Source organism: Manis javanica, chromosome 1 (genome assembly GCF_040802235.1).
Source record: "Manis javanica isolate MJ-LG chromosome 1, MJ_LKY, whole genome shotgun sequence".
In the NCBI taxonomy this organism is placed as follows: Eukaryota; Metazoa; Chordata; class Mammalia; order Pholidota; family Manidae; genus Manis; species Manis javanica.
The window spans coordinates 115579309-115606795 of NC_133156.1; the positions used below are offsets into that span (position 1 = coordinate 115579309).

General features: G+C 35.9%; 1 protein-coding gene across 1 annotated transcript in view; it reads left to right on the plus strand.

Annotated features, from left to right (window-relative positions):
• The window catches only part of FGF10 (fibroblast growth factor 10), an 80038-nt gene extending 53483 nt beyond the window's left edge, over positions 1 to 26555 (plus strand). Inside the window, exons 2-3 of the mRNA XM_017661370.3 lie at positions 20306 to 20409; positions 23796 to 26555. Coding sequence (XP_017516859.1) covers positions 20306 to 20409; positions 23796 to 23993 — 302 coding nt within the window. The 3' untranslated portion in view covers positions 23994 to 26555. The remainder of the gene's footprint in view (positions 1 to 20305; positions 20410 to 23795) is intronic.
• Positions 26556 to 27487: the final 932 nt, after the last annotated feature.

The following is a 27487-nucleotide window of genomic DNA, read 5'->3' on the forward strand; positions in this document are numbered from 1 at the left end:
AAGGTAATGACCACAGTGTGCTTAGCACAGGGTCAATACATAGCGATACCACATAAACTGGAGCTATTAATCTCCTTTAAGTTTTGTTACACTTTATCATAGTCCATTTTCTCTCTTCCCTTCTGTGAAATGAATTCACCATGTAATGCTACAAGTTGTCTTCCTTGTTTAGATCTATAATTAGCACAGTGCTCTGAGCATAGATACAGTTTTTTGCTGATTAACTTAGACCATTTTACTGTTTGTAAAGAAGTCCCACTATGCCACCATCCGGTGCATCTAACTATATGTACTTGCGGTTCCAACAGCACAGCTTATTCTGTAATAAATTACACAAATATGGTGGGCATTCTCTATATAGATTGATTTTAATGTGTTTTACATAATTACAGAATTGAAAAAACCTTGATTTAGGTCCAACTAGTTCTGATTTTTTGTAGGCCTGTTAATTAAATTTGCTAAAATACAATAAAACATTAAGAGGGACACTATTTAGGTCCAAAGGCATATGCCATCCTATTAAACCTAGACTTAGGAACTTTCTAGAGATGGTGAATGATCAAGAGCAATGTGGCTTTGCCACATGAGCCCTTTCAATCCGATGGATTTATTTATTTCCCCCTTCCCCCACAGTCCCCCTTCTTCCCCAGCCCATCTCTCTCCCCCTCCTTTTTCTCCTCCACCTTCCTACTAACTAGAAACGTACTTCCTAGCACATGCTGAGTACGTTTCCTTCCTTAACTTGAACTAAGGTCCTAAGACCAGCAGCATTGAAATTACCTGGGAGTTTGTAATGCTGAAGCTGAGACACCACCTCAGGCGATTTGGAGAGTTTACCAAGCCCTTACTTTAATTTGCATGTGATTTAGGGAACATATGGCCTCACCCACTAGAGGGCAGTAGGACAAGTGCACCAGTAGGCATGGCATTTATTTCCCAAGTATGGTTCAAAGTCCTTTTAAGAATCACCCACAGTTGCCAAAGGGATAGATTGCTTAGTTTCTTTAAAGGAAAAACAACAAAGTCAAACCAGGTTACATAGAGAAATTCAACATGTAAGAGTAATGAAATGAGCAGTCCCATGGCACTAGCATAGTATAAAACCAAGTGCCAAATTCTAAATTGTAATTTTGGCCCTTGTTCATAGATCTTAGAATTATAAAGCTGGAAAAAGCTTTGATAATCACCTCTGGGGCAACCTTCTTATTTTACAGATGTGTAAGGAGACTCTGAGAGGTTAACTGGCTCTTTCAAATCCATACAGCTCACAATCTGCCAAGCCAAAGCTGGATCTACTATTAACAGGCTTCCTACCAAGAGTAAAAAGCGATTTTAACAAGATGTTAACCATATCTCTGTGATATTTCTTGGCAAAATGGAGTTCATACTTGTGCTTTACACATATGATGGGTTTAATACTGTTAGTTGTTGTTTAAGAGGTTGTAGATAGAAAGGGAGGCATCTGCAGTTTTTTTCCTTCAGTTATGTTGAGCTGCACTGCCATCAGAATACAGCCTCGATACTGCCAGCTGCAGCCCAAAAGTGTCCACATGTAACCATCAACCAATCACTAAGTCCTGAGTTATCATAATATTCATGGCACTGTTTTACATTCTTTTTAGCATGATGCTAGCATGATTTCTACCCTTGGTGGTCTTTGGTTATGTGTGATATAATAGCTTGGCTGGTAACTGCTTTTGATTCTCAATCCCATATGTGTTTTTGCATGCAAAATGGGATCAGTAACATTTGGTCAGAACCGAAGATACAGAAGAAGATGAAAACAGAGTGGTGGATCCTTATTCCTTTAAGAATCTGGCAAGACTTTACAGAGAAAGGGACCCTAATTGTATATACAACACCCTCGAGTATAATTTGCTCACATGTCTTTAGAATGACCTTTTAAATGTCAGTTCCTTTTTAGTAAAAACTGAACCAAACATGGAAATCACATGTGAAAAATTTCTGAATCTCCAATTAAAGGCACAAGAGCCCCATTTTCAATTTCCTCTTCCTTTTTTCTCCTATCATTTAAATTATTTAATAAAAACAAAAATCACAGTGGGCATAGCATTTGGATAATTATGGATATAATACAAGCAGTTTCTTTGAGTCCCTGTTGTTGATCAGAGCTCCAAGATGTAAAAAGTGGTGAAGCAAACAAAGTCTTGATGGAGTGACCCCACCAACAAAGAAGCCCTAAAATAAGAGTACATATGTTTAAGGATTATCTAATCTTGCTTGTTTCTACCTTGACAAAGAAATTTAAATTTAACTCCCAAATACATTTTTCAGACTCACTTCCCATTTACCCATCTCTTTTACCTTTAGCTATAGCATAGAAATGCCATAAACTACTGTCATAATTTTACCAGCATAACTGTTTATGGTGTTACCCACAAACTCACTTTTAATTATCAAGAATATGAATGCAAAATTCAATTGCTAAAATTGAATCACAGTCTGAAGCAAAAGATACAAATAGGTTATTTTTTTCCTATTTTAAACAAAGGAGCCAACAACTGTAGCAAAAAAACAAAAAGATGATGTCTGATCAGTTGAGCTAGTAATCCGCAATCTGTAATTTAAACAATTCAAAGTATAATTTGATATTTCCCTAAGTGATAAACCAGATTACATACTATTTATTTAGGGTCTGTGTTTTCTCTACTGTAATACTGGTAGGACAACCATAAAGAAAAACAGTAGCATTTAATAAGCTTTATTTTTAGCATCCACATAAAATGTATATGCAGTTATTTGAGGAGAGTAGTATTTCCATTTGGACTTACCTACCTATTTCATCTGAGAATATCCCCTATTTTTTGCCATTATAAGAAAAGAACAACTCTTAATTATTGCCAGTAATATTAGTGGCATACTCATGTCTCAAACATGCTCTTAATTTTCTGAAACAGAGGCAAATTGCTGGTGATATCTTAATGTTTGGAGGTAGTTAATGCCAAAAGGCTTGGACCTGTTCTTAAACTGAATATTTCCCAGATGTGTGGTAGGGTGAAAGGTGGAACAACTAACAGAAAACAACTTCCTATCCACGTTAGCCTTTCTTAGGTAAATTTTAAGGATTAATTAGTGAGACTCTGTAAGCAGACAACTTCACAGCTCCCAGAGATAAAAGCTTGGGACCTGCTCAGCTGTAATATAAGCCATATGTGAGAACTGAAAGTATCAACTACCACTGTCTCTTTGCACCTTGTTTATAATGCCCTTTTAGACATTGCTTTGAAAATCCAATGCTTTTGTAAATGTTGAAAAGCTATTTACTAAAGGATTAAAGAACTTAGTTCTTGACATTGAAGTAGCAATAATATATGCAGAGCATTTAACTCATGCAGATGAGCTCATAAATATAAAAGGTCAGCTTAAGAATGGCAAGAGGAAACTGCTATTAATTTGACTTATCCTAAACCAGCTTTGTCCTGGCAGATACCCTGGGGACACTAAGACTCTGAAACTCTGTCTCCACGGGAAGCCAAGTTGACTATTTTAGGAAAGGAATTTGGTGTAAATTCACAGTTGTTTGTCCAGATTCAGTAGAAACTAAAGATGAATTGGAGCAAGATCTGGCCAATTATCCATTCTGAGAAGTTGGGTGCCTTAGTGTGACAAGACTTTGTCATCTAAAACAGCTGTTTTGTGTTAGGAACTAGATGGTTATTTTGCCAGGGCTACTTAGAAGATCTGAACTACAAGTGTCAAAGCAAATGCTTCTGTTAACAGAAGTGTCTTGCCTGAGGGGGACTGCCCCCGGGCAAGTTCACTCTGGATTCAGTGCAACCAAATAACAACAGAACATTATGAGTAAAACGGTTTATTCTCACAGTGGCAGGTCAAGTGCTGGAATCATGTCTGCCTCTGGAATCATCTCCATCACTGTCTTCAGAGCACAGGGTGGAGCTCTTTATATAGTAACACTGACAATAACAGCTCATGGCCAACAGAATAATCCTATTCACTCCCACATCCCAAACATGCAGGAGCCAGGCTGATAGGGACTCCAATGGTTTCTGCTAAAACTAGGAGCCCCAATCCAACAGTTCTGACCTTGTGTAGGGGCAAACGTAATGTGCTCCTTGACCTGGGGAGGAGGCTGCACCTCTCCTGGAGGAACCACAGTGGCTGCCTTTTTATTTTATTAACTATACTGGGTGGGATTTCAATAAAGGAGTGGGTGCCTCTGGCACCACCTCTACCTCCTCGTCTCCCCTGGCGTATCCTCCACCACTTCCAGAGCCAACAGCAAATCACCACCCCACAGAGCACCTCCATCTCCATTACCACTACCTCCTTTACCTTCTCCACATCACTTCACAGCAATGCCATCTCAATTTTCAACAAATCTTTTACCTCCTCCATGGCACCTTGCAGTTTGCATTTCCATGCTGCCTCTTCTTGTGCACCTTGCAGGAGCACATCCTTCTCCTTCACAGCCTTTGCCTCTTCCACAGTACCGTGCAGCACCATTGTCTCATTCTGCAAAGAATCCTTACCTCCTCCACAGCACCTTGAAGTGTGCTTTCTCACACTGCCTCTTCTCATACTTCTCACAGGGGCACGTCCTTCTCCTCATGGCCTTTACCTCTTCCGCAGTGCCTCACAGTGATGCCATCTCATTCTTCAATAGATCTTTTACTTCCTTCACAGCACTGCACAACCTGCATTTTTGTGCTGTCTCTTCTTGGGCTACCATTACATCCTTTACCATCTCCCAAACACCTTGCAGTGATGCCATCTCAATCATCAATGAACTTTTTTCTTCCTTCATGATCTTTCCCTCTTCTTGTGCTTCTTATAGGAATGCGTTCTTCTCCTTTATGGCCCTTAACACTGTGAGGAACAGCCAACCCTTGGTTCTCACTGCCTCACAGGCACTCTATTCTTTTATGAAATTCCCTATTTTGCAGAGGGCCTCCTCTACTCCCTCAGGCGTCACCTCCACCTCCCCCTAGTCCTGGGAGAGGCTCACTGCTCTAGCAGGCAAGCCACCTAGGACCACATGCCCAATGGGAGTTACCCGCTGAAGTACCCCTTCCATGAGGGCAGCTTATTCTGTATTTTTTTTGGTCTGCAACAAATCCTACCAGCTATGCCAATGTCTCATCTGAGTGGGATTGTCCCCAGGCAAGTTTACTCTGGATCCGTTCAGACCAAATAACAACATTGGAACATTGGGGGTAAAAGGGTTTATACCAAGCTTTATGCTCACTGTGGCAGGTCGAGTGTTGGAGTTGCATATGCCTCTGGGGCATTCGCAGTCCATCTCTGTCTCTGCCTCTGGCAGAGCAGTGGGTGGAGCTCCTTATATAGTAACACTGGCAATAATGGCTCATTGCCAATGGTTGTGTAAGCAATAGCACATACAGTAGGCCAATTACATCAACAAGTAGTTTAGAGTCAGGTGAGGATCCTGGCCATAGGAACTTTCATTTTCCGTTCAGGAAGTATGCTCATTTTGTGATATTTTTCTTTTAAATTATCATGTACATACTAGTGCTGATTGAGCTTGACAGTATTGATGAAGTAGAAGACAGTGATGTCAAGTTAAAAACCTAGGGTCAAAATATGTCAGCCAATTAGGAAGACATCTGCTTCAACAGACAATCAATGAGACATACCTATTTGCTAACAGTAAAAGCAAAACCTTCATCACTAATATCAATTCTTCAAATATGTCAAGAAGTTATTCTGAATAATAATCTACTTGAATTAATTTTCCTAATATGGTTTTCTCTTAAACTTTTAAAAAATATTTACTAACAAGTAAGAATGTCAGGTTTTAGTAAGGATTATGGGAAATGTACAGCATCTAAGAAAGTGTCTTAAAGAAAATAACCTATTTTTTCTGCTATAATAAATTCGCCAGAAAATTATGTCTAACAAAAGAGTCAGTGTGATAATACTTTCTTCAACTTAAAAGTCAAAAATACCTCTGACTTTCCAAAGTGATTGCCTTACACAGTAGTTAGCTAGCAAGGGAAATTGTGGGGGAAAAATCTATCAGATTCCAATGAGTAGTACACACCTCACTCTAGAGGGATGCCAGTATTTTTGGAAGGGTTGAATGAAGGTGAAAGGAAAAAACATGAAAACAGTTTTCAATTACAGCCATTTAACAGTACAGCATGCACACCACATGAAATTTGTGAATGAGAACACAGCTAAGAAAATGTCTCTGAAGCTCTGTTTTTGGAAATTAAGTGTGTGTAACTGTACAAAACATGTGGCACAAATCTGTGCAATTAGATCACATAGCCTAATATTGTAAATGTAATTATTATTGGCTGTTTTTGTCAATTGACAGGTCAGAGAAACAATAAAAATAAAAAGAGGAAGGTGTGAAATGGTTGTACTCTTACAGTAGCTTTTAAGTCTCAACATAAAGAAAAGACTTTGTCATCCTCTCCAGACTTAAAAGTATTGGCTGAAAAAGCAAAAAGGGATGAGGAGGCTGTATGCTAGCAGAATAAAGATGGAGTCTCCCACCTTACTGCAAAGCTGTTAAGCATTCAAGATGAAAACACCCATCAGGATTTTAGAGTCAACAAGTAATTGTTTATATTTCAACATTTATGGCACACCTCATTCCCTTCATATCCTTGACCAAGTTTCTGAGACAAAGAATATCCAGAGCATGGACAGAGATACTGGACTTCATGGTTAGGGGACTTGCTTTTTAAAAGCTCTTTTAACATCTGTATAAGGAAAGGGAACAAAGTGGTGATTGGATTTTGCTGTGGTTGAAGCAGATGGCATCTAGTAGGAAAAAATTAATTCTGGATTTAGGCTTGGGATTCTGTTTTATTCTTTCTCTTCCTGTTACATACAAGTCATAGTAGCTCTTTTTCTGCTCAATAGATGTATTCCATACACAGTATGCACTAAATATTTGTCAATGTGATTTTCATAGGTTATATCTGGTAACAGTCCCTCAAGGCAACCATTCATAACTTTTGGTTGAATACACATTTACAATAATGTGAGGAATCAGTCTTCAGACTAGAGACTATGCAGAGGATGGAAGACAAACTGGGCAGTGGCAGAGGGGGCAGGGGTTGGAGAGGGGTGGCATGCTCGTTATTATTCATGCCTACCCTGGAAGGTCATGAACTGGTTTCTGATTTTACTCCACTGAGTACCTTGGGTAGAGTTGTCACCTTTGAATAAAAAGAGAATACCTGCCAATGGAAAATAAATTTGTGGAAATTGAAACAGGTACTTTGTACATTAATTTCTTCAGAAAACTTATTGATTTGTTCATGATTATATATGGAGCATCTGCTTTGGGCTAGGTACTGGTAGTACAAATACAGCCCATATAAAGAAATAAAAGAGCTTTCAATAAACTAAGGGCAAGTTGTGTCTCTTCCTACCACCAGCCAAATTCACTCTTCTCTTTCTTCAACATAGTTCTCACTTCTGGAAGGTGACTGAAGATCAGAGTTTTGAAAAAATCTAAAATCTACATGCTGAACATTGCTCTGTGACATGAAAATATGCCTAGTTCTTGTATCAATGCATCAAGAATTAAGTTCAGCTACTCAGTAGCTGTACCCTATTCATAAATAAATACTGCCTAATACAGACCTATTTCTGATTTCCATTTCCTTGGTATGCCATAGCTTAATCAAGCTTTTCAGTATTTTTGAGGCATGTCTGTTTTTTAACTTTTACAACTATATTTCTAACTGATTTGTTTGTATAAGACAGATGTGCATGCTTCTATCCATCTATTTAATAACAGTGACTATGAAATGTATGCTGTATTATGGGTCTTGAATTTCTGAGTCTGTTTTGGTAAAATATGGAGGCTTTAAATATATTCCCTACTAAAATTAAGTTATGACACTAAATTTGACATCTATTTGGACATCATCTGTAAGGATTCTTAAAGGAAGACAAATATAGTTTATTTTGAGTCTTACCCAAGAATAATCTACACTGAAATACTTCAATGTTTTTACTAAATTATATTACAATAACAATTTTTTTCTGGCTTATTAGAATTAGTAGGAGGAAACATTTGCAGTATAAATCAAATATTATGAACTGTTGAATGTTGCTTGTTCTATATAGGTTTTCAATTAATTCATTAACCTGACTTGCTAAAAAGGCAACCATTTAACCTAGAAGTGAGTGTTGTTATTTTAATGACAACCTGATGAGTTATTTTCAAGTCTCTAGCTTCTGTTTTTCCCTATCCCATATCAATGTAACAGAATTTTCATACCATAAATTATTATAAATTAATTGTTTCATTTCAGTTGACTTTAATAATTCTTTGACAATATAATCTAGTTAGAATTGAGCAAGTCAATGAAAATTCCTTCTTGCAATATCATATGATTTAGATGATATTGAGTCTTTGGGGGAGGAATGTTTTCATATTTTGACAATAAATGTAAGTGGAAACATTTCTTCAAAATGTAATATTTTGGAGCTTTACCCAGATGGACAGAGATATACTACAAAGAAGTTTAAGACAAACTTTGGATTTCTTTGAATACTGTTTTTTTTTCTTTTTTTCAAAATTGCAAAGGCTTTAACAATTTTGGATAGAATTTGAATTGAGAAAATGAGACATCTGCAATTAGCATGGTTTGGATATGTATTTTAATGCAAGATAAACAAAATCCAGTCAGTCCAATGATCTTATTTCTCTCAGAGTTTCTTCTCTTCAGCTTTTAGTGTTTGGTTTCCTCTTTATCTCTTTTTTTTTCCCTTAATCTGAATCCCAGAAATAATATATGCAGAAGAACTAATACATAGTAGTTGTAATCTATCTTCTACTCTTAAATGCTGACCTTTTAGCATGTTTTATTTAGAACAGTTTACTAAGATTTTCACTAAGATGAGTATGAAACACCACCTATCTGAAATATATATATGTTCTCCACACATTTGCCTCTAGGTATTTTTTAAACCTCTCCTAATGTTTCTGTTGATTATGGGGACCACCACTTTTATATAATCCTCCCTTAGCCATCAGTTTTCACTTTCAAACTTGAATCAGTTGGATCATATTTTCTTTTAAAGAATATGTGCACCTTCTCAAAAGCATACTCGTTTAAACAAATTTAAGCACTGATTTTTAAATAAGATGTGATATTGAGATAACTCCTGGTCATTGTCCACCATGGGAAAACAGATATGGCAAAGCAGAACTCATTTTGTCTAATATTTCTTTACAGATAGCTTATTAACTCAAGAGTTAATGAAAACAACAAAAATATTCAATGAGAGTTTAAAAACACATATAACATTCCATTTCCCATGTATAATTACAAAGAACAATAAAGATTATATGTTGGGTTCTAATATCAATCCAAAATTGCATTTCACTAAAGAAAAAGTAACACCTTTACACTCACATTTAGTTAAGGTAATTTTATCTGTTCTTAGAACATTTCCTGCTAGTCTTATGTTGTTTTCCCATGTTGTCTATGCTAATTCAAATGTCTCTTACACTGAGCTCCAATCTTTGCTTTTATGCTGTCTCCAAACACCATTTTTAAAGTACTAGGAAAAACCTTTACATTAATTTCTATGAAAGTATTTCCTCCAATGTGCTCTGAAAAATCCTGGTTGTGTGCTTTACTAGTGATCCAAATTGAATATGTGATGCTGTCTTCTGTTCCCAACTTAAGAGATGTGTTTTCTTTGCCAGCTATGTGTTATGACAATGACAGGGCAGTTCCATGAATTTCGGGGATTAAGAATCACTTCCACCTAGGTGTATTTAGGCCACCTAGGCCCAAGAAGGGCCACCTTCTGTCCAGAGGGACATAAGCTTCCTGAGTATCTTGATTAAACATCCCCCTTTAAGCAGAAACCAGGATTCCTTATTGCCAGTCTCACGATTACAGAAATACATAATTTTATATATGGCAAATGGATCAATGTTTCACTTTGGCAAGCATATAAAATGGGCAAATTGTTTTTTTGCACAAACAAAAATACACGTAACAACAGTAGTATTTCTATTTCTTAGCAATTATTATAACTTCCCACTAAGTAATACAGAATCTTTCAAAGAGTTGAGAAACTAATAACATTTAATTCCATATGAAGTTTAAAGGTTGGCAAATTTACAGTGTGTACACATGTTCAAAGCAACCTTGAGCTTGAATCCTAAAACTTGCTCTACATTAAGTATTTAAACTACTTAGGGCTGTTCATGCTTAGCTAATCTGTGAACACTTCAATGCATCAAGGAAGATATTTTCTTGCCAGAAACCCAACATCAAGATATGCTCCACTCACCCATTTTATCCCTTTCATAAATTGAGGAAAGGTATTCTATATTATGTTTAATTGTATTAAAGAAATTCATAAAACCTTTAGTGAATGTAGAAGACATTTTACAGAAGTATCTTTAGGATAGGTATCTACATTGACATGATAATCATTTAGTGAACTATGCCATGAATTAATTCCTCTAACCCTGTATGTTAACTTTAAAATTTTTTTTCCTTTATAAATAATGTGTAATGGTCAAGCTCAACTAGAATGAATTGTTTCAGTGTTATAAACAAGATAAATTAGTCTTTAAAACATTAAGTAGATATGAAATCTTTGCCTAGCTGCCAACAGTTTGTAAATGTTTATCAGAGCCTCATGATGTGCTAGAAAGAACATGTTTTAACTATTTATTTAAGGCTGTAAGTAATCTTCTAGAGGTGCTTGGGTAAGTCCCTCAATGTCCCTGGGTCTCCCAGGGTCATCTGTCACAGAAGAGAATCAGAGATGAACCAGACAGTCTCTAGATTTCATCAAGCTCTTCAGACTCTACAGTTTGCTAAGACCTAGCTTTGTCTTAACCTTAAATGATCTGAATTTCTTACTAAAGAAAAAAAAGAGACTAGGTTTTCTTATTTAATAATTTTAGCTAATTTTGAGGCTTTGAAATTTGTGCTTTAGACTGATCAGAAGTTTTGATGGAACATAGACTATTTCTCAAAATAAACTATAATGACTTAGTTCTTCACAGTTTGTAGTATTATAATTGATATGCCTACCTATGGTTCTTTATAATAATAGATCTAATTTAGGGAGTTTGATGTGCTTTTATTAGAGCATAACAAATTTCTAGTATTATCTTGCATTCTCTATAGATTTTTTCAGCAGCAATAACATTGCAGTGATTGGCTCTTATTGCTAGTTTCTGATACTTTTAATGTTAGTTCAGTGACAATGGTTAAATTACAATACTGGTCTATTAAATAAAGCCTTGAACTGAGAAGTTTTCTAGAATATGCCACTGTACTCATCAATAAGGCCAAGCTCATCACTGCATTTATCCTATGACTTAAAGTACCAGAGCTTTTTTTTTTTAATGTAAAAGGTCATTTGGCTCTGTAGCAAATTGGGAAAGATGTATCTGATTTAGAGATGGTAAGGATTTTCTGCTAATGCAGGTCCTGTTTCTGTCTGCAATTCTAAATGAATGTCAAGGGTATTTGAAAGAACTGTAGCTGATAGAGAAACTAAATAGCTCTATTACATTATGCTGAAAAGGCAGTTGGAGTCTATAATAGTACAAAGTAGTCCACTCTGGTATCTACCTTTCAAGGGTGGTGAAATCATTCAAGAGCAGATATATGCCTTTAACTCTGTGGAGGGTGAAGGAACAAGTGAATCCCTACTGAAGCAATTTCTTGGCAATCAGTATAATTTAAAAGGGCTATATAATCCCTTAATTCTTAGAGTGTCAACATAATTAGCCCTGTAAGAATGCATATAAAATACTTAAAGGAGTAATTGAAAGCACAAGTTTCCACCAACATTTCTACACTCTTATTGAGAAGAAAATAAAGATTCTGATAATAATCTTATTGCAAATCTTTAAAAAACTGGCCATAGGCAGCAGTGTAATATATTTGCACACAAATTCCAAATCTACATTATCAGTTATGCAAATGTTGAGCCCCACACTTATCAAAAACAAGCAAAAGAAAACCCCATATGTCTTTTCATAGTCTTTGATGTTAAGCTGCTAACATTATTTGTGTCTTTTCCTGTTTGTGGTCTGCTTCTCTGCACATTTCTGCCAATGCTTTTCTTCAAAGGTCTGCTCTGATTCTGAATCGTAGTGTGTAGAACAGTGTGTGGTCCTTGGACCAGCAGAATCAGCATTGCCTGGGAACTTGCTAGAAATGCTAATTCTCCAGCCCCATCCCAGATCTACTAGATCAAAAATCACAGCAATATGTGTTTAAACAAGCCTTCCAGATGATTCTGATGCATACTCAAGCTTGACAGCTGCTAGTATAGAAAGACTTAGTTAACTTGCCACCACTCTGTTTAAGCACACAGTAAATACCTGTTCAATACCCACTTTCCATGATTCTATGCAATCCTGTGAGCTGTAGGCAATGAGTCCCAATTTGCAAATGAGGAAATGAGGATACAGGGAGCATAACTGATTTATCCAAGTTACACAGCTAGTTAAGTAGCAGAGCTGAGAGTATAAGCCAAGTTCTTTTCTTTTAGAGCTACCACTTAATTCCCTTTCATTTGCACCTAAACTCTGCTATGAATTTCATCACATTAAATGTGACTTTGCTGCTCCCTTTTTAAAATTGTGTATGTGTGTATTAGCTGCTTCACTGTGTGTGTGTGTGTGTGAAGCGAGAGAGAGGGTGAAGGGAAGAGAAAAGAGATGGGAAAATAAATAGGTAATACAAAAAATAAAATTAATCCCACAAAGGTTGCTGTTGTTCCAATTATTCTCAACATATAGCAATACACAATTACACAGGTCTTCAAAACCCATCCTCTTCTTTTTTACATTCACCACTTGTGGACTATTTTACTGGGTACATGCAAACATGAATTCAGTAACAGTTTTCCATTCCATAATCACCATGAGACTTTTTTGAGTTTATGGAATTGTCAGGCAAACAAACAAAACCCAGCACCAGACAAGTGCTAAAGGTGGTGAAAAGGATTTTATCCAGATGACTGCCCTCAGGGAGCAAGAATGCTGAACTCGAGCTAAGACAAAGGTAAATGAGGGTTTTAAGTGAGAATAGATAGGGAACAAAGAGGGATTACAGAGAAGAGAAAAGGATGAGACAAAAAGAGACTAGAGACTAGGCAGAAAAAAAAATTACAGAAGAGAGTAAAAGGAGAACTACTGAAAATAGTCTGACAAGGTGGGTTGGGACAATGTACAATACTCAATTTGGCAGCACTGTGTTTACTAATGCAAAGACTCAGCACAGGGTCTGGTGTCATTTTTAGGGACACAGCCTAGTGCAGGTGGAAGCCAGGCTAACGTTTGCCTAAGTCTTTTAGCACAAGAGTTCAGGAAGGTCCTTTGTGCTGTGTAGGAGTTCAACAGTTCACATAATGTGTCGAGGCTTCACTTAATTTAGCTCTGTCTCACTTTAAAGACAGGAGAAAGATTTTCTTTGTTATTTGAAAGATTTCCAATTATTATGATGGAAATTATTTAGATATTAAAACTGCTGTGTGTTTTTTCTAGACATGATCATACACAGACCTAGAATCTACTGGACTTCCTAGATGTAGAGTAGCATTTCACTATCAAGAATCATGATTGAAATCATGTTTTCAACAAGTTAAATGGTGTAAATGAACTACCTACCAGCTGAAATAATTGCTGTATAATTTTGTCAACACCAGTGTTTATGAAGCAAAATTATATACCATTAGATCATTTGCAAATTTGTCTAATTTTTACAACATAGGAAAAATCACTACATTTGTGTCATCACAGACATAAAAGGTAAAACTAAGGTAGCTTTTTCTAGACATAAAGGTAAATGTATTTATGTTTCCCCAAGAATTTTAACATGACATTTGGGTAGATGTCCATTCTCTGGAATATAACTGAGAACCTATCAAGAAGAGATCCTAGGGTTTCTATACAAAACCTCATGTCCCGTACTCAGAGAAGAGCATTGCCAAACTTTGCCCATATTTTTGACTCAAGTCTAACAAAATTACATGTTAGTCTATCAGCTTCTTTTCATGTAGGTTACTCAGGATCTCCTGAGAACATTCCACTTTCACAGCAGAGAAAGTCATCAGAACTAAAGTTGACAACCCTGAGTCATCAAGAAAAACATTAAATTTTGATCAGTAATCTCCTTATATAAACAAGGAAATGAGTAAACTTGAAGATTTAGGTGGTAAATTATTTTTTAATAAGTAAATTCTAAGACTGGTAAGTTATCTAGAAAATTAATGTGTGAGTAAGTTAATCCTCTTGTGTTTAACTAAACAATATGCCTTCCTAAAATACTTTTGAAACCTAAAATTCAAGTGTTTGCTAGAATATGGAGAAAAATATTAAAAATAGGTAAAATTATCTTTAGCATTGCCTTTGTTATTTTGCTATTTTCAAATTTATTCAACAAGCCCTGAGGTAGTCAAAAGAAAATGGGTTTTGGATCCAAACACTGAGTCTATCATACCCCAGTGAGTATTATCCCCACCAATTTACTTAATTTCTCCAAGGCTGTTTTAACATTTATAGAATAAAATGCTTACCTGATATATTTTGTGAAGATTAAGCGAAATATGAATGAGATTTGAAAGTATATGACACATGAGAGTTTGTATCAGTTCTTGATTTTTGTGCTACTACTATGTTTACACGAAACCTACCACAAATGGTGCTTCTCTTAAGCAAGAATGTTCACTTAACTAGCAACCTCACAAACTAGATAGCCTTTCAGGTACATATTTGAGATCCCTTTTATCACAATTTTAATAACGAAAGTTGCAGAACCATACATATATCATTTAGAACATTTAAAGGAGTTTCAAATTTATAATAATTTACCTACAAATGATAACACTTATATTTTGTAATTCACTGACTTTTCCTTTAAACCATACACATTTTGGCATTTCCTTTTACTTTTATTTTCATTTATTTCAATGTGGTATTATTAATTCATCTCAAGGTTTTGCACATATGACTGTACTGTCAAAAGAAAAAAATTTTGTATTTACTGAATACCCAGTTTTCCTTTACTCAACCAGCCATGGGACTGACCACTAACTGAGCACACAGTAAAAACTAGGCACTGCTCTTAAAAAAAAAATTAGATGAAGGCCACTGTGATTGCAATAGTTCTTTGAGAAAGATACACAGTTAAGGATACAAGACCCATAGAGATTCTGAACTGAAGACCACATTTAGAGTCATTCAGTCCCAAAATCTTGGGTATGGCAATAGAATCTCTGAGGTATATAGTGTGAATATAATCACCACCCCAGACAGCTCCTTAAGTTTTTCTGTATTAGGATATAATAGATCCATTTGGGACACTTGAAAACAATTCATGAGAAAGATTTACAGATGTTAGGAATTTGTATACTACATTATATTAATCGTGAGATGTTTTAGCACATTGACTAAAATGATCAAACTAAAGAGTATTATAAACTATCTAGAGTTAAAATGTTTAGAGAAAAGTAACAGACATGACTGATTCTAAATTCATGAGGCTCTGACATTTATTGAGCTGCTTCCAAATTCCACAACAAATTTTTTTGAAAAGTATGTTCCTTACTTGGGGAGGCACCACTGCTACTCAATGAGGCAGAATCCTTAGTTTACCCAAGAGTAGCCCCCACAAAGCACAACAGTTTGGGAAAGCCCACTGTGGCTTAAGCACACACTGAACTCGCTTCTTTCTTCATGCCTTTTTCTGTCACTTTCCTCTGCCTAGAATATTCCCCTCATCTCTCCAAATACCCACCTATTAAAATCCTACTCTTGAAAGGTTCACCTCAAAAACCAACCTTCTTCTTGAGGACAGTTACTTTACAATGTAAAGCCATGGCAACATATTTTCTCTCTCATATGATATATGTTCTTTGTATTGTAATCAACTTAATTATTCATGTTCTTACCCTACCAAGTTTTAAAACTCCTTGAAGGTAAAGACTCTCTCTTCAAGTTTGTCTTTGCATCCTCCATGGTGAGAACTAACACAAACCCTGCACACTGGTGCTTAATACATGTTAGCCAAACTAATTTACTTAAATAATGATTCCTAGGAGAGGATAATAGGATTTTGCATTTATTTTTGATGTCTAGCTTTTCCTCTGTCTGTATCCATTCTATTACAATTCTACTTGCCTTTCACTTTCTCCTATTTTGTTCATAAAAAATACATATATTTTTTTAAGGAAAAAGTTGCCATCCAGGCCAATAGCTTGTTTGCCCAAAAAGAGAAATAGTCTTGGTGCCAGTCTTGGTCCCTCATGATGGCTGGAGGGCTAGTGGATCAGATCCTTCTCTCCTAGAGAGGTGCGAGAAGCATAAACTGGGAAAGACACTTGTAAATAACCTTCCTCAGATTAGCCACTCAAAGATTCATCAGAACATAACTCAGGCCCTGCAAGTGAAATGAAAAGGTGAATTCCATAAAATTTTTGACTTCTAGATTATTTTCTTTTGCAGTTCATCAGTTTGTAAAATCATTCCCATTACTATGGTGATCAGATGCATGTTATGGAGAAAGTAGAACTAGCCCATTAATAGGATTAATAATCACTGATAATGTTGATTTATCAAATTGCATTATTTAGGATTTCAAATATTGCCTCAAATAAACTATAGAGTACTATTATTTACTTGAAGGAATTTGCTAAATGTTGACTTCTTCAGCTTTTTAAAGTTAGATATTTTTAGATGAAATAATTCTTATTTGCCAAAATCTAAGGATTTTTTTCTACCCCATATGACTGATTCTAGAGTCTGACTTAATTCCCCAACCTCACTTTTTACAAATTCCTGTGTTCTTCTTTGTTTTCCAGTTGGCAAACCAACCTCTGATGATTTTTCTGACAACACCATACTGCTTCACCTTAATTCTTTGGCTCAGATCTTCCCACATTTCCCCTTGATGCTTTTTACTCAATCTTCAAAACACAGTTCAGGGCTCATGTCCGATAGTAAGCGTGCCCTGGCACCCTAGCCCATATGGACTGCCTTCATCTTCCTCCACTGCCTTCCATCTTAGCTCTTACTACTGTTTAATATGTTTTATTGTAATACACTGTGTATTTGTCTTTAATTCACAATAGAACACAAACTTCTAAGAGAAGAGCCAGTAACTTATTTGACTTCATATTCCCATATCCTAAAGAAAATCTCTACTCATCATAGTCTTCTTCTACGTGCTTGAATTAGACAGTCCAAAAGCCCTTAAATAGATTATACCACCTGGGACATCCATCTCTTCAGAGACATCAAAACTGATATAGTTACAACTTAATATAAATAATGGTATTTCACTACAAGAATGTATATTTAAGTTTATAAAATACCTTACGTATGAATGGGAAATATAATTTTTATGTTCCCTTTTACTGATGATATAATTTTCAGGAGTTAGTTTCTTTAATAACAAAACAGTAATTGTTATAACTTTGAGTGTGGAGATAATTGTAGATTCACATAAATTGTAAGAAATACAAAGAGACCCTGTATGCTCTCTCACTCTATCCCAGAATGCTGTTCTTCAATTGGCATTTAATTTTGCATCAAAGTATACACATACAGCCCTCAAACAAAATTCTGGTGTTCCTTTCCAAAAGTACTTTTTCAAAACTGATCCTCCTCACCAAAAAACATAGAGCACTGGAGAAATTCCTTACAAAAAATAAACAGGTCTCCTAGACTTGAGTCCCTCAGAAATTCACTCTCACATTCACAGGTGCTTATCATAAAAGGCATTGTCCATTACCTACAAGATTATCAGATCATAATTTGCTGACAGATGGTATATCCAAAAAATTATTTTCAGAATATGAAAGGCCCTTAAATCACCTAGGTCTTCCCTCTTTCTGTTTTGAAGCATAATGAACCTTTCAAGGTAGACTTAATTGGTTGAGAGTGGAAAAAATAGTTAATTCATTGATGGAATCTTTGAATACTGGGTTCCTATTTTGTGAAAAATAGAAAGAAAGATGCAAGGGTTTCGAAGTTAAATATGATCTGCCGTGTGCGATGCATTCTCAAAATTACCAGTCAAGGATTTGGCAATATTTATATCATAATGTTTTTCCCTTTGTCAACTCAGTCTGTTACTATAGCTTAATCCCAGGACTTCCTGTTCACCTTCAAAAGTTTTGGTTTATTCTTGGCTGAAATCATCCTTCATTCATTTCATCCTAACAATTGCCAGTTACAAAAGCCTACATAGAGAACACTTGGCAACTTGCTGACAGGGCTTATTTGCCTCTTAGGCAAAGTAAAAATACCAGTCTAAATATTTTGCCCCAGATTCCTACCTCTTGCCTTGCTCTGTATGTCCTGCTTGTGACATAAATACAGTATGTTAGATTTCCTTCTCTGACTCAGACATTACCCTCTGTGGCATGCCTATTAAAGACTACTATGTGGGTAAAATTGCAACATTTCCAGAATCTCTCTCCTGGCCTTTGTGCATCACCATATCAGTAGGTGTTTCCAAGGGGTGGAGAGAAGTAGTCCATCTTCATATCAACAGGTAATTACAAGGAGGAGCGAGAGCATATCTGGATCTGAGAGGGTATAGGTGGGGCCCCTTTTTTCTGCAGCTGGGTCATGACAGACATGGGCGAGCAGAAGTGGACGACTGTTTGTAAGCAATAAACAGATTTCTCCCACTTTATTTCTCCCTTTGACTGTTCTCGGTTTCAAAGGTATTTTGCCCCCGGGATTTTCCCCCCAGAAGTTACAACCACCTTGGGTAATTTTGTCAGACAGCCTTCGCGCAAGATCCCTTGTGAGAATGGGGAAGAGTAAGGACATATGATGGAGAGCAAGAGGATCTGAAAGTCAGACGCGTAGGTGTCAGATCCATCATTGCTGACCTATGTCACTTTCTCATCTTGTGTGGGAGTTATATCACCTCAATATTCTCCATTTTTTCATCTGTAATTGGCAATAATAATACCTTCTTAGAGGAGTGTTGTGAGAATTAAAGAAATAAACTACGAGAAAAAATACTTTTAAAATACGCAAAAAAAAAATGTGTATTTGTTCATGCCTTGAAGGCAATTACCAGGATAAGGAAACAGGATGTTAAGAATAGAGACTTCACAATCTTCGCTTGGTTTGAGATTGCCAATTGAGATCTATCTCTATTAATGATAGGGTGTGCTATGTTAGATCAGGGGCTTCCTACAGGATGCATGGACAGGATGGTCAGCGGCATGTAGGGCTGGCACAAGTCTCTCTGGTCATGTCAGCTTTGCAATGGGGGAACTCAGGGATGTCTACTGGCCTCCACAATGCCCACCAAGCTCTGAAGGTAGAGGAGGAAAGAAAGTATTCACATCTTAAGAACAAGCCACTCTTTCCCCATGGAAATAATATGAGCACTATTTGTCAACCACATTTAGGATGGTGTTTTTTGTAATAGACAATGCATGATAAATGGTAAACACAATCAACTTTCAGATTTTATGGGCTAAGCCAATGGGAATCTGTATTTTCTGTTTGGGATTTATACAGCTTGTTGAAGAGGTTCCAAAATCTAGAACTGTTTGAAAACTTCCTTCTAATAATAATTAAGGAGGCATTAATCTCTAAGCAAGTTCTAGTTATTTTACCTCTTCTCATTTCATTTAATCCTCACAACAAGACTATGAAGGAGGTACTGTTATATTGCCCATTTTTACAAATGAAATGGAGACATAAGCAGTTTAAAAATGCTGATGGATTTTTTTCCCAGTGCAGAAAAGTGATTCTGCTATTTTAAAGACAATGTAGATGTTGGGATTGCTCTTTCTGTATTTTAGAATGTCAACACATTCTCCAAAAATGAATTTATCAGTTAAATGTAGCCAAGAGATTTAGTTTATCTAAGTGTCCTACAAAGAAGAAATAGTTTACCACTGTTTTTACAGACTGAGGTAAATCTGACATATTATTGACATATGCTATAGATTTAACTTAATACCATAGTACAGATGTGTGCTCCGATAAGTTTTTGTGAAATCTAGGCTAAGATGAATAGTGTTGTTTCAATATTTATGGGGTTGAAAATGCAGAGTTAGCAAAGGAAGCATTCTAATTAAAACAATACTTCCCCTTATATGTTAGAGTAAAATGTAGGGGAATTCTTTTAAAGGTTATTTGTTTCTATATAGCTGGTGGGTTTTTAGATACATTGAAAGAGGTTTGGGGTTTTTTAATCTTTTGATTTTAGAACCATCAAAAATTAAACTCAATATTTCTTCTGATTTTTCTTTCTTTCAACTAAATTTATGTGACTCTTTAAAGTTTACTCCTTTTTATTGTCTGTTTTAGGTATCCTGGAGATAACTTCAGTGGAAATCGGAGTTGTTGCTGTCAAAGCCATTAACAGCAACTATTACTTAGCCATGAACAAGAAGGGGAAACTCTATGGCTCAGTAAGTATTCTGCTTTAATTTTCAAAAGCCACTGCAGTAAATCAGTACCACAGTTTGGGAACATTTCCCCCAGATATTGAATAGCTTTGTTATCATTCTTTTGCCAGTAAATAGAACCACACTGGGCTGGTCAACAGAGTTTAAGGCTGGTAAAGCAGCTCTTCCAGCTCTGTGATCTCTGTTGGTGACCCAGTAGTCTAACACATAGGCTGTTGCTGGCATTTGTCAGCCAATATTCTGAACTGCTAACCGGTCATACTCATGGGGAAGCATCTGATCACACTGGCACAGGCATTGCAAACAACTTGGAGAAGAATCATTGAAAACCAAGATCTCGAATTGAGTAAAAAACCATATACTATGTGTGTGTTACAGCTGAAGATAAAACAGGGGCTTGGTGTTTTGTATTCTATTAAAATCTGAAACAGGGAGACATACCAAGAAAATCATCATTTTGTGTGCTATTCAATCAAGTCCAGATTTTTATTTACCTAGAGAATAGTCATTAATTCAATTATGGAGCTGGTAGCCAGCCAGTGCTTTGGGTACATATATTCCTGTGTTCCATAGCAAGTATTAAGAATGCCACTTTAAAATGTATAAATAAACTTATTTTATTCATTAGCATAAGGATGATTGCAGAGCCTGCCTAGTGCCAACAGCTCTCAAACTTGACTATGTATCAGAATCACTGGAAGGATTAATTAAAACATACTCCCAGATTTTCTGATTCAGTAAGGATCTCACAGGGTCTAAGAATCTGCAATTTTAACCTGATGCTGCAGGTTTGATAACCATAATTTGAAAACCATGGCCATTATTACAGAAGAACCTTGTATTTCACTCACATCAGGTCCACTTGTAATTGGGGAGTCAGGCACACTTTGGATCAGTCCCTTTGGCTAAGGTACATGCTTTTTACATGCTGATAATGGGTGGGGGTGGTTCAAAGGAAGTTAAGGTTTGCTATTATGTGTTGCTCTGCTAATGAATGAGCTTGCTAGAGTGATGGGTCATTTTTTAAAATGTTTCCATTTGGGGGTCCACAGCATAATCACTTTTGAAGATTTTTTTTGTTTTTCTTTTCAGTGAGTATGACTGAATTCCTGCTTAATCTACTATATGTCATAATTACTGGGCAAGAGGACCAGGTTTAATGAGATGCTGATACAATTAGTCAAAACCAAAGCATTAAAGTGAAGACCCCTAATATGGATTTAGATTGAGAGAAAAATGTAAACCATTTTAATTGCAATAAAATTTTTAAATAACTTTAACTGATAAGGCATACTTCTTTAAAAAGGTGACATCAAGGAAAAATGGGTAACTCAAATAAACTGTGTCACGAAAATATTTAATACTTTTCCTCCCACTTTCTCATTTTTTTCTTCTCTCACAACACAGTTCATGTTCTGTGCTATGCTGTCTCTTGAGCCCTATGGTATGGATATTATTTCATTCCATCTCTATTACCAAACTAGATGCCCAATTGCTTTCTCTCACATCCACCCATTTTCGTTATCTGCAAGAAATTTATCTGATTTTCTCTCACTGATTTGTTTATTGCTGACTGTTTTCTCCCAATAGATTATGAGCGTCAAGAGGGCAGTGTCTGCCTTGTCCCCCACTATAGCCTCAGCCCCAGAACCACCTAGAGCACAGAGCTGTACAATGAGTAAATCCACCTGTTCTAGGGGCTCAGCCCACCACAGCCTATACTCTCTACTTCCAGCTGTCTCAGAAAGAAGCCCATCCTCTAACCATGGTGCTCTGTTTTTGTGATTTTGCATTGCCACCAGGAAGAATAAAACATATTTTGTTCAAATTACATGAAAAATCTACTCAAACTGAATATCCTGCTCATGGATAGGATACAATAGGAACTCTGCATCTAAAGGCTTATACCATCAAAATGTATGAGTACACACCCAATATAATTCTGTATATCAAATGATAACTCATAACTCATATCATCATTTTTTTTTCAGTTAATTTCCATGTACTCCAAAAGCCTTCTTGAAACAATCAGTTAGGCAAATACCAGAGTGATTGATTAAATCAGCTGTATATTCTAAATCTCTTGCATATTTTCCTCTATTCCCTTTTGAGAGATGTATCTCTTTCTTATATTTTTATTATTCCTTCTCTGAACAATGCATCTATTGTATTCTGAGTTTTCTCCTGATTAATGGAATTAGGAAAATAAGTTGTAAAACTGAATTTAAATAGAACAGGCCCTCACTGGGCATGATTTAAGAACCAAACAAATTTAACAGGTATCCTAAGGAAATTCAATTTTTTTTCTAAACCACCCAAACCCTACTTTTAAGATGTTTCTCTAGCTTAGTTTTTTTTAACTTTAATACTTGTGATTCATCTAAATGCTATAAACAATATTCTTAGGTCCCTCCTCCAGAGATTCTGATATAACATTTGATATATATATATATATAAAGTATATGAATGAAGTACCTTACTTCAAGAAACATTGCTCTGTAAATTTATTTCTGGAAGGAAAAATAATTAAGCATCCACTGCTACTTTTCTATACACAGCTCTATTTCAAATATAAAATCATCTGAAATAATCTCAATCCTCCCACTGTCTCTAAATGGCCCCACTTTTATGAAATGAATATAATTATCCATATAAAAAAATCTCTGCTTTGAAAACTATATAGTTTTACTATATAGTTGAAATTTAATTTCAAACTACCATTTCTTTGATATGGTAATTCACAAAGCAAGTGTTTCATATCCTGATTTTTAATCATTCCTAGACCTTGGAGTAAAACCTATCACAATTCCGCATTATAGAAAATTGTAAATAATTTATAAATTTGAGAAATCTGGTATTTGAAATAGAGGAAGACATCCCCTGTCCCTCCCCAGTCTCTTGGTTACCTAGAACAATTATGATTTTGCTATAAGATCTGATTTCTTATCATTGTGGGTGTATTTACTGTGAATTTTATAGGTATAATTGGCAAACTTGATAAGCCCACCTTATTAGTATTTCCTGTAATTCTCTATTTCCCATGAGACCCCCCTGATCATTACTCTGAAAAAAGGAGTATAAGATTATTTGCTTCTTACCCTCATTCTAGGACTTAAACCATGTCATATTCTAAGCATAGCAGCTTTTTAGAAGGGCCCGCATATGTGGTTATGATGATCAACTACAATGGATTGTGAGCATTCAAAGGCAGAATCTGTTTTGTGGTTGAGTTTTAGTCTTTTGTTGTTGACGGTGTATATTAAGTGCACAGTTTGTGTCTACAGGCAACAAAAAACAAAATCCTTGAACTGGAGTTCTCTGACGGTCTGTGTCAAATGGAATCAAGTATCATCCACATAGGCATGAAAGATTTTGTTTTTCCTTTGCAGAAAGAATTCAACAATGACTGTAAGCTGAAGGAGAGGATAGAGGAAAACGGATACAACACCTACGCATCCTTTAATTGGCAGCACAACGGGAGGCAAATGTACGTGGCACTGAATGGAAAAGGCGCTCCAAGAAGAGGACAGAAAACACGAAGGAAAAACACCTCCGCTCATTTTCTCCCAATGGTGGTACACTCATAGAGGAGCACACTGTTCGTGGATACAGTAGAACCAAAGGCTCTTTTGTCAGAAATAGTTGATATTCTTCATGAAGACAGCAGCTCAAAAGGCAAGGACACACTGCAGATGTCTGCTTGCTTGAAAGAAAGGAAGTCTTTAAAGGCTTCTGTACTCACTGCTGACATATGACATTCTTTTAATTAGTTCTGTGCCACACCTTATAATTGAGATATAAGCAGATCAAATGGGATGAAACTTATGTCTAAGCAAACAACATTATGGCTGGGTTTTTTGTTAAGCTTTTGTTCATGTTTTTTAACCTCTGAGACAGAACTTAAAGGACATGGAACAATCTGTTGAATGATCTTCGGGAAAGTTATTTATGGAATACGGACTCATATCAAAGACTTTCACTGCTCATTCAAGCCTAGTGATTCAATGAGCAGTAAGACACACAAGAATTTACTGGAAAGCACTTGGGTCATATTATATGCACAACCAAAGAAGCTTTGGGAGTGGCATCATGGAAGAATCAGATAGAATTTAAAAATCTAAACATGTTAGTATAAAACTGTTCTAAAAAAACAAATAGTATGGTATGCTTGTGCATTCTGCCTTCATCCCTTTCTATTTCTCTCTAAGTTATTTATTTAATAGGATGTTAAATATCTTTTGGGGTTTTAAAGAGTATCCTCAGCAGCTGCCCTCTGATTAACCTTTTCTTTTTCTGCAGCACACCACGTGCATGTTCATGACAAAGTGTTTTCAAAACTTGGCAAACACTTCAAGAATAGGAGATGAGATCGGGGAAGCAGTGTGAGTGCCCGTGCCCTGTCAGTTGACTTGATTTGTACTTCTGCAGTAAGAACCACTAACAAAAGTATGACAGTTCTGTGGCATGGCTTGACTGGGGGATCTCTGCAATCATTTAGAAACATCTATCACTCTTAAGGCTTCCTTTTTAAATAAATAGACAAGAAGGCCAAAATCTTCTCTTTCATTACATCAATGGGTCTCTAAGAAAACAGTAAAAGAAGGGAAATTTATTGTTAGATACATTTCAGTAGCCTAGCCTCATTATTTACTAATGAGTTTTTGCCATATGTCACAATGGTAAGTGATGAAGAGGCTGTCTGCATATTAAGAACCCTGTGTAAGTCCCACATAGTGCATCTCCCCCAAAGAACTATGAAGAAATTTGATATGAAGTGAAACTCTCCCAGGGGCTTAAACTGAGCAAATATATTCTGGTATATGTATAACCATATACTGAAACATGTTCAAGCTGTACAATTTAGTCTTACAATACCAAATAAAACTTACTTTCTGTAAATTTAAAGAGCTTCGGAAGGTTCGATAATGTAACCATATTGAAATTCATTTGTTAAGAGCAGGTATAGAAAACAATACATGAGTGTACCAGTCATCACCACATTGTATTCCACTAAATAAATACATAAGCCTTATTTGCAGTGTCTGTAGTGATAAAAAAGAAGTGTAGAAAAATACTATTTGTTCTAAATACTTTAAGTGATAACTATAAGATTATACTGATGCTGCAGTTTTTTTACCTTCACATTTCTTGTTTTGAAAAGGTCTGTTTATTTTTATTGTTTGGACACAGTATTTTGGTACAAGGGAAAGACTCACTAAATGAGTCTTTTTTTACTAAAGTTTAACCTCTAGGAAGGCTGGTGTTTGTGATCCACTCTTATAACTTAATTGTGTCAATGCTTAACCAGAACTTTCAGTTAATCTGTTATTCAAGAATTAGCTTTATTAAGAAACTTTCCCATAAAATAATCCCATGTTTTTCTCATTCCTTAAAAAAGTTGAGATTTCAAAAGAAATGCATTTGAGGCAGAGTGTTTTAGCTTATGACTAAAGTCGCATTTCATGGCACCTGGCTTCCAACTTGCTTTATGACAGATGGGATTCTAAAAATGTTGAATTTTTATGGTTGGACTCTGTATGTTAAAAATTAATTGACAGCTGAGTGTATAGGAAAGCTATAATGTGATGCATTCCTATCAGAACTCGATTATCTTTGTTCTTTTATTTTAAAATAATAATTGTATCTGACACATGAACCTGGACCACCCACAACCAAAATTAAATATTTGATGAGATAAATACAAATACAGTATTAGATGACCCCAGTAACAGCAAATAGGGCACAAATTAGATTCGAATTTCACATAGCCATTTAGATTACCAAAGAGACCATGTGTAAACAGTCATCATTATAGTACCCAAAACACTGAAACAGCTTCTAGCAAAACGTATCAAAGCTTGCAGAAACCAAAAGTAGAAAACATCTCACTCTCCTCTCCCCCTCAACACACACACACACATCCACAGAGATAAAGGTAAAAACAGTTTGGTAAGGAGAAATGAGATTCTCTTGCATTTAAAAATGGCATCTCTGCCCAATATTGAGATAAAGTTCTGGTCCCCTTTGCAGCTGGATTATTCTACTGGAGGAAAGGCAGCTCCAGCCCTGAATATTGTATGTTTAAAAAAAAAAAGCATCATAGTTTTGGGAGTACTGCCTCTGCAGAAAGTGTGGCCCCTGGCCACAATGTCAAAGTGTGTCAGCTACAAATGTGTGTCCATCTGAGTGTTGGTTCTGAGGATAAAGATAAAGAATCCCTCATAAAGATAGAGAACCCCTCCCTCCTCCTACCTTCCAAAAACCTCCCAAAAGGCTGAACAGTGTATAGTATGTTACATTTAAATAAATCAATAAAAATGCTGGGAAAAGAAAATAAAACTATTGTGTTAGTTTGTTTCTTAGCCTAAACTATACCTGGTAATAAAGAGAGAAAAGCAAGTGTATGCATGGCAGGATGTGGTTAAATGCCCCACAGCCCCAAACAACAACAACAGAAGGAAAAAAAAAATCACTCAAACTTTCGTAAGGTTTCTTTAATGTTTTACATGTGTGAGTCAACTATCCTTAGTCTAACAACAACCAAATGCTTTCAATTTTTCCTAAGTATTCAGGTCCACCTAGTTTACACAGTGGATAAAGAAGGATGAATTGGAAACAAGGATGGCTTGTGAAACAATGAAAGACTTTTGGAGGGAAGCCAGGAGGCTGCAAAATATGATTTCAAGAGCCAATGAATTTCATTTGAAAAGTAGGGAGAAAAAATACATAATAATGCAGGTTGGGTCCAGAGACCAAGCAAGGTTGTGGACACTACCTCAATAGATCAGTATTAATGCTGCACAGTTCTAATAATGGATGGTATTAATTCAGGGATTTTGATCATTCAGCAGAAATAAAATTTACCTTTTCCTTATCAGTGAATACTTTAGCTGGACCAAATTTTGTTCAAATAAAGATATCTATAGGAAGTCATGAAATATTTAAGTGAAGTTATCTAGTACTTGAGAAGTAACACATTTATGTGCAAATAAATACCATGTTGATAAAAAATTCTTGTCTTTCACTAGACAGGACTTTTTCAGCTTAAACTAAAGAGTAAGAAAAAAAGAGGGATTTTGGA